The sequence below is a fragment of the Pinus tabuliformis genome, chromosome 1_2, assembly GCF_031772625.1.
Source record: "Pinus tabuliformis cultivar Carrire ecotype Pingquan chromosome 1_2, CPIR1, whole genome shotgun sequence".
Lineage (NCBI taxonomy): Eukaryota > Viridiplantae > Streptophyta > Pinopsida > Pinales > Pinaceae > Pinus > Pinus tabuliformis.
Window position 1 is genome coordinate 344,459,274 of NC_142298.1, and position 14,611 is coordinate 344,473,884.

The 14,611-nt window shown below is 39.9% G+C and overlaps 1 protein-coding gene across 1 annotated transcript; it reads right to left on the reverse strand.

Annotated features, from left to right (window-relative positions):
* Positions 1-11,342: 11,342 nt before the first annotated feature.
* On the reverse strand, positions 11,343-14,320 carry LOC149205785 (uncharacterized). The gene is made up of 3 exons (XM_089397507.1): positions 13,109-14,320; positions 12,557-12,704; positions 11,343-12,421 (listed from the first exon to the last, which is right to left on the reverse strand). Exons 1-3 carry the CDS (start codon positions 14,318-14,320, stop codon positions 11,343-11,345), a joined length of 2,439 nt encoding a protein of 812 aa, XP_089253633.1.
* Between the last annotated feature and the right edge of the window lie 291 nt (positions 14,321-14,611).

Consider the following 14,611-nt stretch of genomic DNA (forward strand, 5'->3'; position numbering starts at 1 on the left):
ATATGGTTATAGGCCATTGGATCTGGAGGTGGGCGATCAGAGGGCTATTGTGCGGCAGAGTTATGAGGGATACATTGGGGATTGATTGGTGGTGCCCGGGGATAAATAATGTAGCGGGTTAAATATATTCAAAGGTTTAGTGAGGGTCGGGGAATTATAACGTGGGGGCTTAAATACATAAAGGGGGACTGTAGATTAGAAAATAACTTAGGATAAGGGGATTTAGTGGGTTTTTTATGGGATAAAGGGAAATTAATAAGGGGAAAATGATTTTTAAAGGGTAATGTCTAGGGAAATGTGTGAAACAAATATAAAAAGGGTTAAAAGGAAAGGAAAGGGTTACTACAAGGGGAAATGAAGAGGGAAGGGTCAAAATAATGGGAAAGGGTTTTTACAATGGAAATGTGTTAGAATAAGAGGAAATGAAAGGGAAAGGTCCTTTCAAATCAAGAAGGGGAAATTAGTGAATGAAAAGTAAATAAGGGGTAATGGAGGGAAGTTTAGAGATGTAAGGGGTTTAGTGGAATGAGAGGATATTAGTGAATGAGCTTTAGTATTTAGGCTTAAAATCATATAGAAATTTTTAGGGTAAATACCCAAACTAATACACAATTTTCGTGAATGTCCTCTTTCCTTTGATAGTTCCTCCTGCACATGAAACATAGGATTTAAGCATGATGAAGGTGCATTTGAGCTAGCAACCTTGTGCATTTAAAAACCTCTTCTACCTACCCTTTATTTACCCTAGCATTTTCTCTTCATTTATTGGGTGCATTTGAGCTTCCTGACCGTTGATTTCTTTTTCTTTGATAAGAGAACTATCTAATTCTAACCTTATAACTTCCAAGGGCTCATATTAAACTGATGATATCCTTATTATTCTCTACCTAACCACTGATATGCCAAGATTAAACAATTTGGCTAGATATTTATTTCGCTATATATCAGCGTGAAATTTAAAGTATGAATGAATCAAGATTAAACTATTTGATCATCATGGATTGTGGCATTTTTGACAAGCTGCACACAATCTTATTTTGCCTAGTAAAGTAAAAAGTAGTGGCATTTGAATTTGCATCACTTTCAGAATATCTTTTTTATCTTTTTTTGGTGGGGTTCATATTTTATATTCTTTTTTGATCCCTTTCTTTTAGTCCTTTGATTTTTCTTTTAGGACTTACCCTCTTTACATTTTTTTTTAATATGGGAGAACATTTTGCAAAAAGCAAAAGTATGTACAATATTACAAGACTAATCATAGCCAATTCAAAATTATGAATCCTATTATTATAGGACCCTAACAGAATGAATCAATGTAATGGTTTTGATTGGCTTCTCAAGAGAATATAATATAAAGTATTTCTTTGTATTTTCTCTACTACTTTGTGTCTCTTCTTCTATTCTTATGATGTGTAAGTATATGTGAGTTCTTGTTGTCATTTATATGGGTAACCATTACACACTATTTGGTAGAGTACAACACCAACACACTATTTCCCTGTCTTCCACATATGTAGAAATCATTTTGGTGTGATACTTGTGAAACAATTTTCTTAAGGCATATTCTTGAATAGATGGGAGAAAGTGAAAGAAGTACCTACTTATATGAAACACGATAATCGAAGCTTAATAAAAATGGAAAATAATCTAATTTATCATACAAGATAAAAGCACATTAAAAATAAACATCTCTTTGTGAGATAAAAATTGAATCAAAAGATATTTATATGATGCATTATAATACAAATGGGTTAAATTCGTAATATGTAGAAACAACCAAAAATTGTAACAAAAAATATTTTCTTCAATAAATAGAAGTGATAAAAAAATTGTGAAATAAATTATTAACAATTTTTTAGTTATGTCACCCAAACCATTTATGAATAGACACACACACACACACACACACACACACACACACACGTGCTAAGATAAATTCCTCTGATGATGTGTTTGAATGAGAAATAATCCACATTCTATTTATGAATTTGCAAATAAAAGTGTTCGTGTAGACATTTTTTTATACAAAAACAACTATACCCATACACACTTATGGAAATACCTATTAGGTAAATTAAAAGAAAAATAATAGTTGTGATGCAACATTATCCTTGCCTCTACTGCTATCATTAATTAATCGATTAAATATTACATAGAGTGCAGAGAAAAATTCGCACAATAAAAGCAAAAGTATATCCACACAATGTTGTCTTGATAATGAAAGCTCTCCGCATAGTGAAAGTTTTCCACACAATCTCCAAAAGGTATAGTAATTGGCACATGTACTCATTACAATTGTGTAAAACAATAACTAAAATACATGATTGTGCAGAGATTTAATTGTGCAGAACTTTAACTGTGTGGAAAAGCTCCACACATTGTTTAACACTTTAAACACCAAGTTTTAACAACTTTTTAAGTTTACATTCCTTTCTTTCAAGAAAAAGGAAAAATGGCCAATGCCATATGTTCCTAAATGATTAATTTTACATGCCTAATTAATCGATTAAATATTACATGGAGTGCAGAGAAACATTTGCACAGTGAAAGAAAGATTATGTCTGCACAAATATACCTCCATAATGAAATCTCTTGGCACAAATCTCTCCTCACAATGAAATCTTTCCACAGAGTCTTCAAAAACTAGTTTAATTGACAAAAAAAACTCATTATAATTGAGTAAAACAACAAAATACCTGATTGCGCAGAGCTTTGATTGTGTGCATATTTCACTGTGTAGAAAAGGTTCACACAATAAATGCTCCATACACTATTTAACAATAAAAACCAATTGTTAACGAATGTTTAAGTTTAGATGCCTTCCATTCAAAAAAAAAATAAAGATGAATTTGACATGTTTCTAAATGATTAATTTTACATGGTTTGAAATAAATGATTAACTGGGGAGCTGAACCTAAGAAATTAAATTTAAAAATATTTACTAGACTTGTGCAGATCTTTGTCTGTGTTGAGCTTCTTCTTTCAATATGCGGAGCTTTCACTATGTAGTCAGTTTTGTACATGCACAACCACGTTCACACAACTTCCTCCACAAAGTTACTTTTGTACTCAACAACGCCTTTCATTTAATCATTGACATTCAAAGCTATTATTTTACGAAATACATTCCTCAATAATAATTAAAAAATTATTTATATATTTATTATTTTAGTTAAAACAATGTTATGTATAACAATCATTAGATTAACATTATTAAGTAATAATTGTTATAATTGGGTCAGACGTTAGTTGTCCTATCCACATAGTGAAAGCTCTATGCACATGCATTTGTGCTCCATACATGCTTCCTCAGAACAACCACCTCCATAGAGACTTCCTCTAAATAGCCACCTCCGCACATCCACAACCACTTCTGCATAGTTACTTCAAGATCTATGCACATGCATTTTTTCTCTACACATGCTTCGTCCAAGAAACCACCTCGAAATTCCTCAACGCACCTAGTTCTGTATGCATATAACATTTATTAAATTCAGCATTATTAAATAATCATTGTTATAATTGGGTTGGAGGTCAGCTCTCTTGTTTGGAAATGACAACATAACAATTTAAAATATGTGTAGAAGGATGGTGTGCAGAACAAGGAACATAAACCTTCCACTCACATAATTTCACACTTCAGCATGGAAGAATCTTGTTCTACACAATGAAACTTTTCATTGTAAGTTCTGCGTAATGACAACTTTGTACAAGGAAGCCTCACACAATGATTAATCTTGTTCTTTCACATGTGTATTGTGTTCCACACAATAAAAGATCCATAGAATGAAACATAATAATATTACTTCAGAATTTGTAGAAAATTCTAAACATGAATAAACACATATTACATTAAATTCTCTCCATAATAATTTGTTAATAGCTATCCACTATTATAGATATATAGAGTTGTGAAAACTTGTTCAAGGTTGTAGATAACTCATCTTATATACTATAATACAATCAAGAATGTGTGGAGGGATTTTTGAATTGTAATGTGTTTTAACTCTTTTTGAATTAGTACATGTTCAATTAGATATTAGTAGATTGTACGGAGCGTGGAGTGTAGACGTTCGCAAACTAAAATATTTAGAGCTTCTTCCACACAATGGGTTTGCTCTGTCATCCCAGACATATGAATTTGTGTCGGCCATTGCAATATAGGGATTTATTATGAGTTTTTTGACGTTAATGAGATGGTTAAAAAGATATCCATATACCTAACTTCCCAACTCCTTTACTTTTCATTTTTCACAAAACTCCACAATGAAATATCTTCACACAATGAAATCTAAAAGAAGTATAAGCTTTGGTTATGGTTATTTTTCTAAAATTAGGCATATTTGCGGGAGTACAGAGGGTGATTTTAATATTTCATTGTGAGGACATCCACACTCCACAATAAAGACTTTGCTAATTAATTGATTAAAAGTTGTGTTGTCACAATCAAATCTTAACTCAGGTGGCACTTTATGATTTACATGTATTTCAAAAAATTGAATGCATAAACAAATTCCTTGGTTAGAGAAAAAATCTCCAATATTTTTTGTGGAGGATCCTTGAACATTTCATTCTGTGGGTGTAAAGAGATGTGCAGAAAGCAACTTGTATAGCTGAAACTTTATTCATTGCATAAATTTTTTAATGTTAGCCTGTGTTTCGCATAGAGTTAATTTCACATCTATGCACCCCTCATTTTTTGACACATATGCTATCCTCTGAACATTGATACATTGTCCAAAGTGCTCAATGATTGTATGGATTTTTAGTATGCTTGAACACAATAAAAGCTAAATATTTATTCAAATATAAAGAATTGCAGTTAGTAATTGTATTCTTAAGAGGCTTCCCATTCGGATAGCACATTCTAAAATTGACTTTCATATCAAGAGTAGGAGCTGGAGGAGCGATGGCGGGTTTTCGAGTGATTAGGGTTTCTGAAGGTCTGCTTTGTGCCGCCACTGCTCCCAAAGATCTGCTTTGTTTTGGATCTGCTTGGTGCCTGGCCACTGGGTTCACAGAGCTCGATTCTCCCTTTTGTTTTTGGCCCGGATCCTTTGCTGGAAATGAGTATCTTGGTTTGAATCAAAGCAATCAGAGACCGGAGGTTTTTTCTCCCTTCTTGGCTCAGGTGGTTTTTCTCAGGGCGGATCTGGGCACCTTTCCTCATTGCCCTGGGCGTTTTGGTTCAAAGCAACCGGACCCTACCCAGTTTCGGGTAGCTGTGCTCTCCTCCACGGGGGTCACGCCCAGGCTAGGCAGCTTTGTCTGCGTCTATAGGAAAAAGCTGCGGCTGACTGTTCCTCTGCCCCCCTTCGGTATGCCGCGGGCCCGATCTGTCGCTTTCTGGCAGTCTCTTAAAAGTTTGTTTGAAGACCAAGTTTGGGGCGGGAGCTTGGGACTGGGTTCCCTGTGGTTTGAGGCTCCCCTATTCACCTCCGCGCAGACTTGGGCAGTTGCCATCTCGGCAGCGAGGAAATTTATGCTCTGGACTCCCCTCTCCAAGATCTCCTTTCGTCGAGAGGTCCGGGTCTCCCTGATTCTTACAGGTCCTCCAGATATTTTAAATGAATGCCGGAGAATCGACCATGGCAAGCCAGTTCCCCTTCCTGTACTGGAGAATCAACTAGCAGAAGGATCCAGGCAAAAAACAAAATTAGCAATAAAGGATTCCGGTCTTGAAGTGATACAAATCTTCATCAGATCCCTGTCAGGGAACACAATCTGCAAGCAAATAAGAACAGGGATGCTGATAAAAAACTTAAAGGAAGAAATACAAGAGTTATTTTGCATATCAGCAAGCCTGCTGAGATTGGTTTATGCAGGACATATTTTACAGGAAAAATTTGCAGTGTAGCACTATGGAATAGAGAGAGATTCAACTATTTTTCTGAGTATGAGGCTGAGAGGTGGAAGTTTCAGATCTAGCTCAAAGGGCACAGGTTCATTCAAGGATGTTGTCAAAGGAAAAGGGGATACCACCAACAAGCAAGCACCACCACAAGATCTGCCTGGTCCTTATATAGTGGAGCAAAGTAAGCAGACACCAGTTTTGACAATCAATATGCCTGAGGTAAACAACTTTCATGTTGATTTCTCTTCCTTGGCAGTCATTTGTAGATTCAATGGCTTTTGGCCTAAAACAAATGCTTTATGGCATTGGATCTTTTCCACATGGTCACCAAACTGTGACATCCATTTATGCTCCAAAGGATTTTTTATTGTAAAATTCGACTCAGTTGAGGAAAAAGACCATGTCCTCCATGAGGGGCCATGGTTCTGGGGCAATGCAGGACTCTTCACGACCCCCTGGTTTCCGGGTTTTGACCCCTCCTCTATGGTGGTCTCCAAAATGCCGGTCTGGGTCAGGTTACATAACCTCCCACTTCATTTTTGGCTGCCCAAAGTTTTTGAAGCAATGGGGAATGCAATAGGCAAATACATCAAGCAAGATATGGAAAGAATTGCTAGATGCATACATACTTTTGCCAGAATCTGTGTCGAAGTTGACCTCAGTCAAGGGCTTCCTGACAACATCATTCTGATCCATAACAACTCCCAGTGGAAACAACCATTAGATTACGAAAATACGGCCTTTAGGTGTCGAGGCTGTCAATAGACAGGTCACCTCCGTAATAACTATCCTCAAGTCATAAGGAAAAGTAGAAGGAACAAGAAACAAGCAAAAAAGTCAAGAGGCTAGCAGCACACAGAGAACCCAAAAGAAGAAACAGAAGACAAGGAGGCAGATAACCCTCCACCTAATCATGACGATGATCCTACTAGGGGCGAAGCCACTGCTTCCTCTCCCATAGCAATCAATAAAGTTCACATGCCACCAGAATCCGAGAATTTGGCAGCTCAGGGAATGTTGGCCTCTTTGTCGAAGAAAAATCCAGTTCTTGAGGACACTAGCGGGGCTAAAAGACATCATTCTCCAGAACACTCCGATTCAGATAAGGACGCTCCTTGTATTGTGGAGGACTCCTCTCTCGTCCTTATTTCATCCTCTCCAACTCAAGGGGAATGGCGAAAGGTTGAGAAGAAAAAGGGGAGAAAATCATAATTTCCCTCCCTCTTTGTATATTATTTCTTTCGGTCTCTTTCTCTTATCTATCTTTTCTTTCTTTTTCTTGTCCTCCAGCTGAGGCTGTTGTGCTGGTTCTTTGCCAACCAGTTGAGGATGTTGAGCTGGACTTTGTTAACCAGCTGAGACTCTTTTCTTCTACCTTTTTTTAAGGCAAAGAATGAGTCTTTTGGAATGCTCTGCATATACTTTGTAACTCTCTATTTTTATTAATGGATGGTTCGATTTTTTCTGTGGAAAAAAAAATTGTATTCTTAAGAGGTCTATGTCCGAGATCCAAAACTATTGTCAAACGTTGATGTTGAATTTAATTAATAACACATCATTAGATATAAAACAAATATTTTTTTTTCTTCGTAAATACTAATTCTATTTAAAAAGGTGAAAAAATATATACAATGAGGTCAAGACCTCAGAGGAGGCCGAGGCCATTCCTCAACCAGAAACTCAGAGACATTACAGTTCAGGCCTTCTGCCAAATTTACAGTACAGACTTCAAAATTTTGACTTTGGGCTCTGACATACTGAAATATTTTACCAGGACTGAAATCGTCATGCCCTTCATTGACCAAAAAAGCAGAGAAGCAACTAGCATAGCCATATTTATAACAAAAAGTAGAACCTATATTGGCAGTTGCCACTACCTGTAGCAGGAGTATGAACCAGACATAGACATCTAACCTCAGAATCAAAGACACAAAACCAAAATTGCATAGCATATAGGCTAGAAGGCCACCCGGCAGAGAGGAGACATGTTTAATCTGCATGCTTTGGTGAAGCCGGCGTATCCTGGTCCACCTGGCTGGAAGAAGCTACCCAAGTCACGAAACCGCCTTTATCATATACCGGTGCGCCACCATCAGGAGTAGTTACTAGATTTAAAATACCAACTGCCCTTTGAGACGGCCCGCAGGCCAGAATATCACTTTGAGTTGGATCCACTGGCTGCTGAGGTGCTTCCGAGACAGGGGCATCCTCTTGCATGTGATCCGCATGGAACAACATCCCTGTCAAGTCCCCTTGAAGAACACTATCTTCTTGAGAGTGGGTGGAGATAGTTGGAGTCGAGCTGACCTGGTTGCTCTCCTCCTCCGTGACAATTATGGTAATATTTGCTGTCAAAACAGGCCTGTTGAGCCGACTTTGAAAAGTAAACCTGGAGGTCTGGAATGAATTGTTCGGGATAGGCCTAGCTTGATCCAGAGGCGAAGAAGAAGGGGGAGCTGAGGCGATAGGGGCAACATTCTGTGGAACAGGGTGAGAAGGGCAGCCTCTGTTCCCTGTATGGCTACCTCGACGTGGGATTCCTCGGTTGCGAGGCATAGTCAGAGAGGCAAATGTGCCGGGAGAGTGACTGAGGCAAAGCAGGCCAGAAATAGTAGGAGCGCGGAATGCTTCAGGGAGCTTCCAAATCCAGGCTAACAGCCAAATTTAAAAGACCAAGCAGGGGTGTTGAAGTGGCTCTGTTCCACAATAAAAAGAACCAGTAGCTGAGATAGGGGCATTGAGCGGATCCATGCCATTAAGCCGACTTGTTTGCAGATCAACCATGCTCGCATTAATGCCAGACATCATTCGAGACTGCTCGATATTAATTTCATCTGCCCTTAACTTAATTTTCCATCCTACGAGGCATATCCTACGGACCATCTGCCTACCATCCGCCAGGCCAGATGTCTGAATTGTGTGGTTTGTCATTGATAACTGTTAATGCCACCCGCATCCGGGTGTGTATTCTTCATCTGAGATTTATCCTGAGTAACAATTTCCTGGAATTTGGCGATTTGGTCCTCGGAGGCTAAGCTGGCGATAGTTCCTTCAAAGTAGCCTCCCTCAGCTTCCACTCCGAGATTGGCAAGAAAGTCAGCGAGCTTATTTCCTTCCCTTCTGGTGTGTTTGCATGAGATTGCTTGATGCTGAGAAAGCCAGTTATTTATTAGCTCAAGCCTTTGGGCCATTCTCCAACTGTTGCTGACTTTGTGAATGGGTGATCCATGCAGGAGATTTATGATCATTCTAATTATAATTTGCGAATCCCCTTCTATAATGAGTGGAAAAAATCTCCTTTCGTGGGCTAGTTTGAGACCTCTCCATAATCCCTCCAATTCTGCTGAGTTATTGGTATCCCAGCCTATCGAGCCCATAAAGATGCATTGAGGATTGCCATTATGATCTCTGAAGACTCCCCCATACCCTGCTTTCCCTGGATTTCCTTTTGAGGCCCCATCAAAGTTAAGCTGGAACATGTTAATGGGCGGCGGTGTCCAATTGCTTGATTCCTTTTCCTGCATTGTGGGGTTCTTTTTGTTGATTGTCTTTTGGTTTATCTGGATCCTCCAATTATCCCAGACTGTTTTTTCCTGAGGTAATGTGGGGAGGTCTTCTGAGTACCATTCTCTAATTGATAGAGACTCCATGATATTCTGATGAAGTTTAGTCCAAATTTGCTCTAGAGGCATAGTTTGATCCTTGAAAACTCTTCTATTGCGCTCTTTCCAGATGTTCCACATCAGTAAGCCAGGTATAAGTTGCCACATAGTGTTAAGGAGATTACTTTGAAATGGCTTTTGACTCCAGTTGCGAATAGTGGCTTTGAGATCTCCTTGCACTCTACCTTCTCTTTGGCAGCGGAAAGCGACCTTCTCCCAAAGTTTTCTTCCAGTTTGACATGTCTTCATAAGATGTATGGCTGTTTCCTCCTCTTGCCTGCAGATGAGACATATAGATGGGCCCGAGAAGCTTCTTTTCCTGAGATTATCCCAAGTTGGAAGTGTGCCAAATTTTATCCCATAAAGTGTCTTTGTTTAGCTGATCTTGGACTATTATCTTATACGCTTCCTTTGTGGTGAATATTCCTTTCTCTTCATAACCCCATCTTAGAATGTCCAATTCTTCTGAGATAGTGATTTGCCTCTTTTGTAATTCTGTAGTGAGATATTGCTGAGTTTGTTCAGAGCTGTTCAATAAAATTTGATTTGCATTTTTCCATTGCCTATGTTCTTGAGTTGTAGATGAGCTCCAAAATTGACTGACCTTGGCTAACTGATTGATCTCCTGCTCTGGTATTGGATGATCTTGGAGTATGTCTCTTATTTTTGGTAATTGCTGCCAGGAGTCTTCCCAAAATCGAGCTATTGTTCCACTCTTGACTTCCCAGAAACTGTGCTTTTGTATGAGACTTCTGTGTTGTATAGCCGAATTCCAGATTACCGATCCCGTGCTTAGCTCCGTCATTCGTATTCTTTCTTCCATGGGACAATTGCTTGCATATTTAGCTGTCCAGAGAGAGGCCCATGGAGTGTTAGGATGGGCTAGCCATCTCCACCAGATTTTTGCGCCCATTGCTCTATTGCTATGCTCAGGATCTCTTAGCCCAATACCCCCTGCTTTCTTTGGAAGACATACTTTATCCCATTTAACTAGAGCCCATTTTCGATTGTGGCCTGAGCTTCCCCATAAAAAATTGCGCTGGAGATTCTTAATTTCTTTGAGTACCCATTTTGGGGCAGCAAGGATGGAGAAGAGATACAAGGGCATGGAATGAAGGACAGCCTTGATAAGAACAAGTCTGCTAGCCATATTCAGAGCTCGGTAGGTCCATAGGGAGAGTCGAGTCTCCAGTTTTTCCAACAGTTGCTTCCAAGAAGAGTGTTTGAGAGCTGAGGCCATTAAAGGGGCACCGAGGTATTTGGAGGGCAGGGAGGCAGTAGTGAATCCCAGAATTCGGCCGATAGCTTTTTGGGTGGGAACAGGGGTGTTAAAGAAAAAAATTTGGGATTTAACTTGATTGATAAGGGCACCAGAAGCATCAGAGAAGTTTGACAGGATTGATTTGAGGAGGCGATATTCTTGCACCGAGGGATGGCCAAAAAACATATTGTCATCTACAAATTGCTGGTGGGAGTAAGCGGGGGAGTTGTTGAAAGAAAGGCCTTTTAGGTGCTGAGCTAGCCTGGCTGAGGTGATGCTTCTACCCAATCCTTCTGCCATAATTACAAAAAGAAAGGGAGACAAGGGGTCTCCTTGCCTTATACCTCTGGAGGGACGGTACGTTGCCGAGGGGATACCATTGATTAAAATAGAGAAAAAAGCTGAAGACAAAAGGTTAAAAATCCATCTGACCCATGATTGGGCAAAACCAAAGGCAATAAGAATTTTTTGAATATAGACCCAACTGATACTATCAAAAGCTTTAGATAGATCTAGCTTAAGCAGCATACCTAGCTTTTTGGTTTGCTTTAAGGAATGGATTATCTCATGAGTTAGAATAATCCCGTCCGTTATTTGTCGGCCTTCTACATACCCCGACTGCTCGGGCGAGATAATAAGAGGGAGCAGCGGCTTTAGTCTTGTTGCTAGGGCGAGATAATAAGAGGGCAATCGGTCTGTACTTATCTGGAGTGTTGGAATCTTCCACCTTTGGAATTAAGGCTATGAAAGTGGCATTTAACCCTGGATACATCCATCTGAGTGCTCGGGATTCCTCCACTACTTGCCATACCTCATCTTTTATTAGGTCCCAAAACTTATGAAAAAAGTTTGACGTGAAACCATCCGGACCCGGCGCTTTCCCCTCCTTCAGGTGTTGTACAGCTTCTTCAACTTCCTGTAGGTTGATAGGCTTGAGGAGGAGACTATTATGTTCCTCTGTTATTATCCTTGGGATGTCCTTTAGAAGCTTATTGATAGCCGGCATTCTATCTATATTGGGTTCCTGATGTGCTTTCTTGAAATATCTGAGAAATTCCTCTTCAATGCCTTCATGTGTTTCAATTTTATCCCCCTGTTCATTTTTGATGTGAGTAATGCAATTGATCATTCTGCGCTGCACCGTAGTTTTATGGAAAAATTTTGTGTTCTTTTCTCCATCTTTTAACCATCTGATCCTCGATTTCTGTCTCCATAATGTTTCCTCCTGTTTAGCCCTCTCTAATATTCTAGATTCTATGACTTGCTCCTGCTTGGTTAATTCCTCCGTGCGTCCTTCAGTGATAATAGTTTGCTGGATTCTCTTCATTTCTAAATTGAGAGTGGCTTGAGCTTTAAAAATGTTGCCAAAAGTATTATGATTCCATCGTTTGATTGCTCCTTTAAGATGCTTGAGTTTTTGCTGAAACCTGGACATTCTTGTGCCTCCAGTAGGATTGAAGTTGAGCCAGGTTGATCTAACTAATTCCTCAAAGTCCGGATGAGTTAGCCAAAATTCTTCAAATCGGAAGGGACGTTTGAGGTTGTTGCCAGGCCTGTTCCATTGAAGTTCGATAGGCCAGTGATCTGATCCTGAGATAGGAAGGATGGACGCTGTAAATTCCCCTCCTAAGTGAGTTGCATTGTCTGAGATGAGAAATCTATCAAGACACGAAGCAATCTACTGCGATCCTTCTCTCTTATTACTCCAAGTGAAGAGGCCATTGCTTGTGGGAACATCCACCAACCAGTTGTTATGAATGAAGTTTTTTAGTAGATTACCATCACTATTTGCTCTGCTTCTGCCCCCTTGTTTTTCCTCCATGCTTGTTGTCATATTGTAATCACCTCCAGAGATCCAAAGTGGGTATGGCCTGTCTGAGTTGAGTTCTGACAATGTATTCAGGATTTGAGCTTTTTGAGTAGTATCCTGAGGAAAATATACATTAGTTATCAGTCCATAGGTGTTAGTACCTATGAGATGAAAGGTTGCCTGAATGAAACTTTTATTAGCTTGTATGTTGTTTAGTTGAATGGCTCGCGCATCCCAAAGGATTGCGAGTCCTCCCGAAGCTCCCTGTGCATCAACAGCTGTAACTAGCCCTCCTGGCTAGGCTTTCGCTGCTATTTTTGCCAAAATTGTTGAGTTGCATTTCGTCTCCTGCAGAAAGAGTATGCTTGGTTTTTCTTGCATAAGCATATTTTTTAATAATCTGCCTTTCCTTGGGCCATTAAGCCCTCTTATATTCCATGATATCAGCTTCATTGAGAAGGATGGGGGTTTGTATTGAAATACCTGGTCAGTTTGGCATACCTCCCTGACTCCACTAATACCTCTCCTATCTTGATGGTTCTCTCAAGTGTCGTTTTTCTGCCTCTCTTCTTATTATCCTTGGTGATAAATTTTCCATCCCATGGACTTCCTATTTGGACTCCTAGAGAGTATTTCTTCTGTGCCCTGTTTAAGACTTCTACTAGGTTGTCCACTTGCCGATCTGGTATTTTTTCAAAATTCCCTGTTTTGCATGCTTGTTCCAAGCCTAGAATATCCAGATCCCCTATGTCTAAAGACTCCGGATCTTCTTCCATGATTTGAGGCTCTTGAGAGGTTTCCTCTCGTTCGTTTGATGATTTGTCATTTGGTTCAGTATATTCAACTTCCATTCCTTGGGACTGCCATGATATAGATTTAGATTGAGGTTGCAGGTTTGATTGCTTCTGAGTCATCTTTCCTGTTTGCCCTGAAGTTTCTCCTGGCTGTTCTTTATTGGAATCCTTGTCCTTCTGCATTTCCTTCTCCAGATCTTGCATATCAGTCTTGGCCAGTGCTTCGAAACTGTTGCTCGTTGTGGGTATTGGCTTGTTGACTGGATTTGCCTTGGGATTGCCTGTTGTTCGCTTGTTCCCTCTCCTTCGATTTGTTACCCTAGTGAAGCCATCTGATGTTTGATTGTCTGAACTATCTTGGGAAGAGGGTTTCTTATTTAGTGGACAATCTCTGTAGAGATGCCCTATATCATGACATTTCCTGCATCTAAATGGTACATGCTCGTAATCTATAACTTGAATCCATTCAGAATCTTCATGAAAGAAACTTACCGTGTCTGGCAGCGCTTGCTTGAGGTCCATATAGACACATATCCGAGCATAAGATGTGTATCTACATGATTTTGTTTCTTCTGCAATCTTTACAAACTTGCCAAGTGCGTTCCCAATCTCCTGAAGAGATTTTTCTTCCCAGTATTCCCACGGCAGTGAATACAACCTTATCCACACACGTGCATAGCTAAGGTCCTCCTTGTCTGGATTGAATCTTTCGACCCACGCTTTGAGATATAATCCTGCAGAGTTGAAAAAGTAGGGACCCCCATCCAGAATCCTGTTGTGATCTTCCAGGCAGTTAAAAACTGCTGTAAAGAACCCCTTTGCTCCTAGATGTAGAGAGATGTGCCCCTTTGGATGCCATTTAGCGCTTATCCAACTTCTCAGCGCTTTCTCTGTCGGCCATATTCCTATGAATTTGCCGATCAGCGCGTGATCTCTCATATACTATATCCTAGCATTGATACGATGACTTGGGAACTCCACCCTTGGTCTGTGAGTTGCTACTGGCTTGCATGTTGAAGAACTTGCCCTGTTTCTATCTTCCTGATCTATGTCCTTGCCCTTCTGCTTACTACGTTCCGTATTACCGCCGCTCGGTTCATTTTCGTTTTCCCTTTCTTCCGTGGGCTGCATTCGACTGTCCTTATTGGGGGGAGGCTCCTGGCCCTCCCCCTGAGGAGGTTGCATATTGCTTTTTGCTTATGGCCGCTTAGCCCTGACCACCAATCCGCC

Bases quoted from the DNA above. Each gene is read 5' to 3' on its own strand.
- LOC149205785 (XM_089397507.1), bottom strand. From the start codon at position 14,320: ATGAGAGATCACGCGCTGATCGGCAAATTCATAGGAATATGGCCGACA. The intron at 12,705-13,108 runs GTATTAGTGGAG...TATTTTCCTCAG, and splicing joins GAACCATCAAGATAGGAGAG to GATACTACTCAAAAAGCTCA. The intron at 12,422-12,556 runs GTAATCTACTAA...TTCTCATCTCAG, and splicing joins AAGCAGAGCAAATAGTGATG to ACAATGCAACTCACTTAGGA.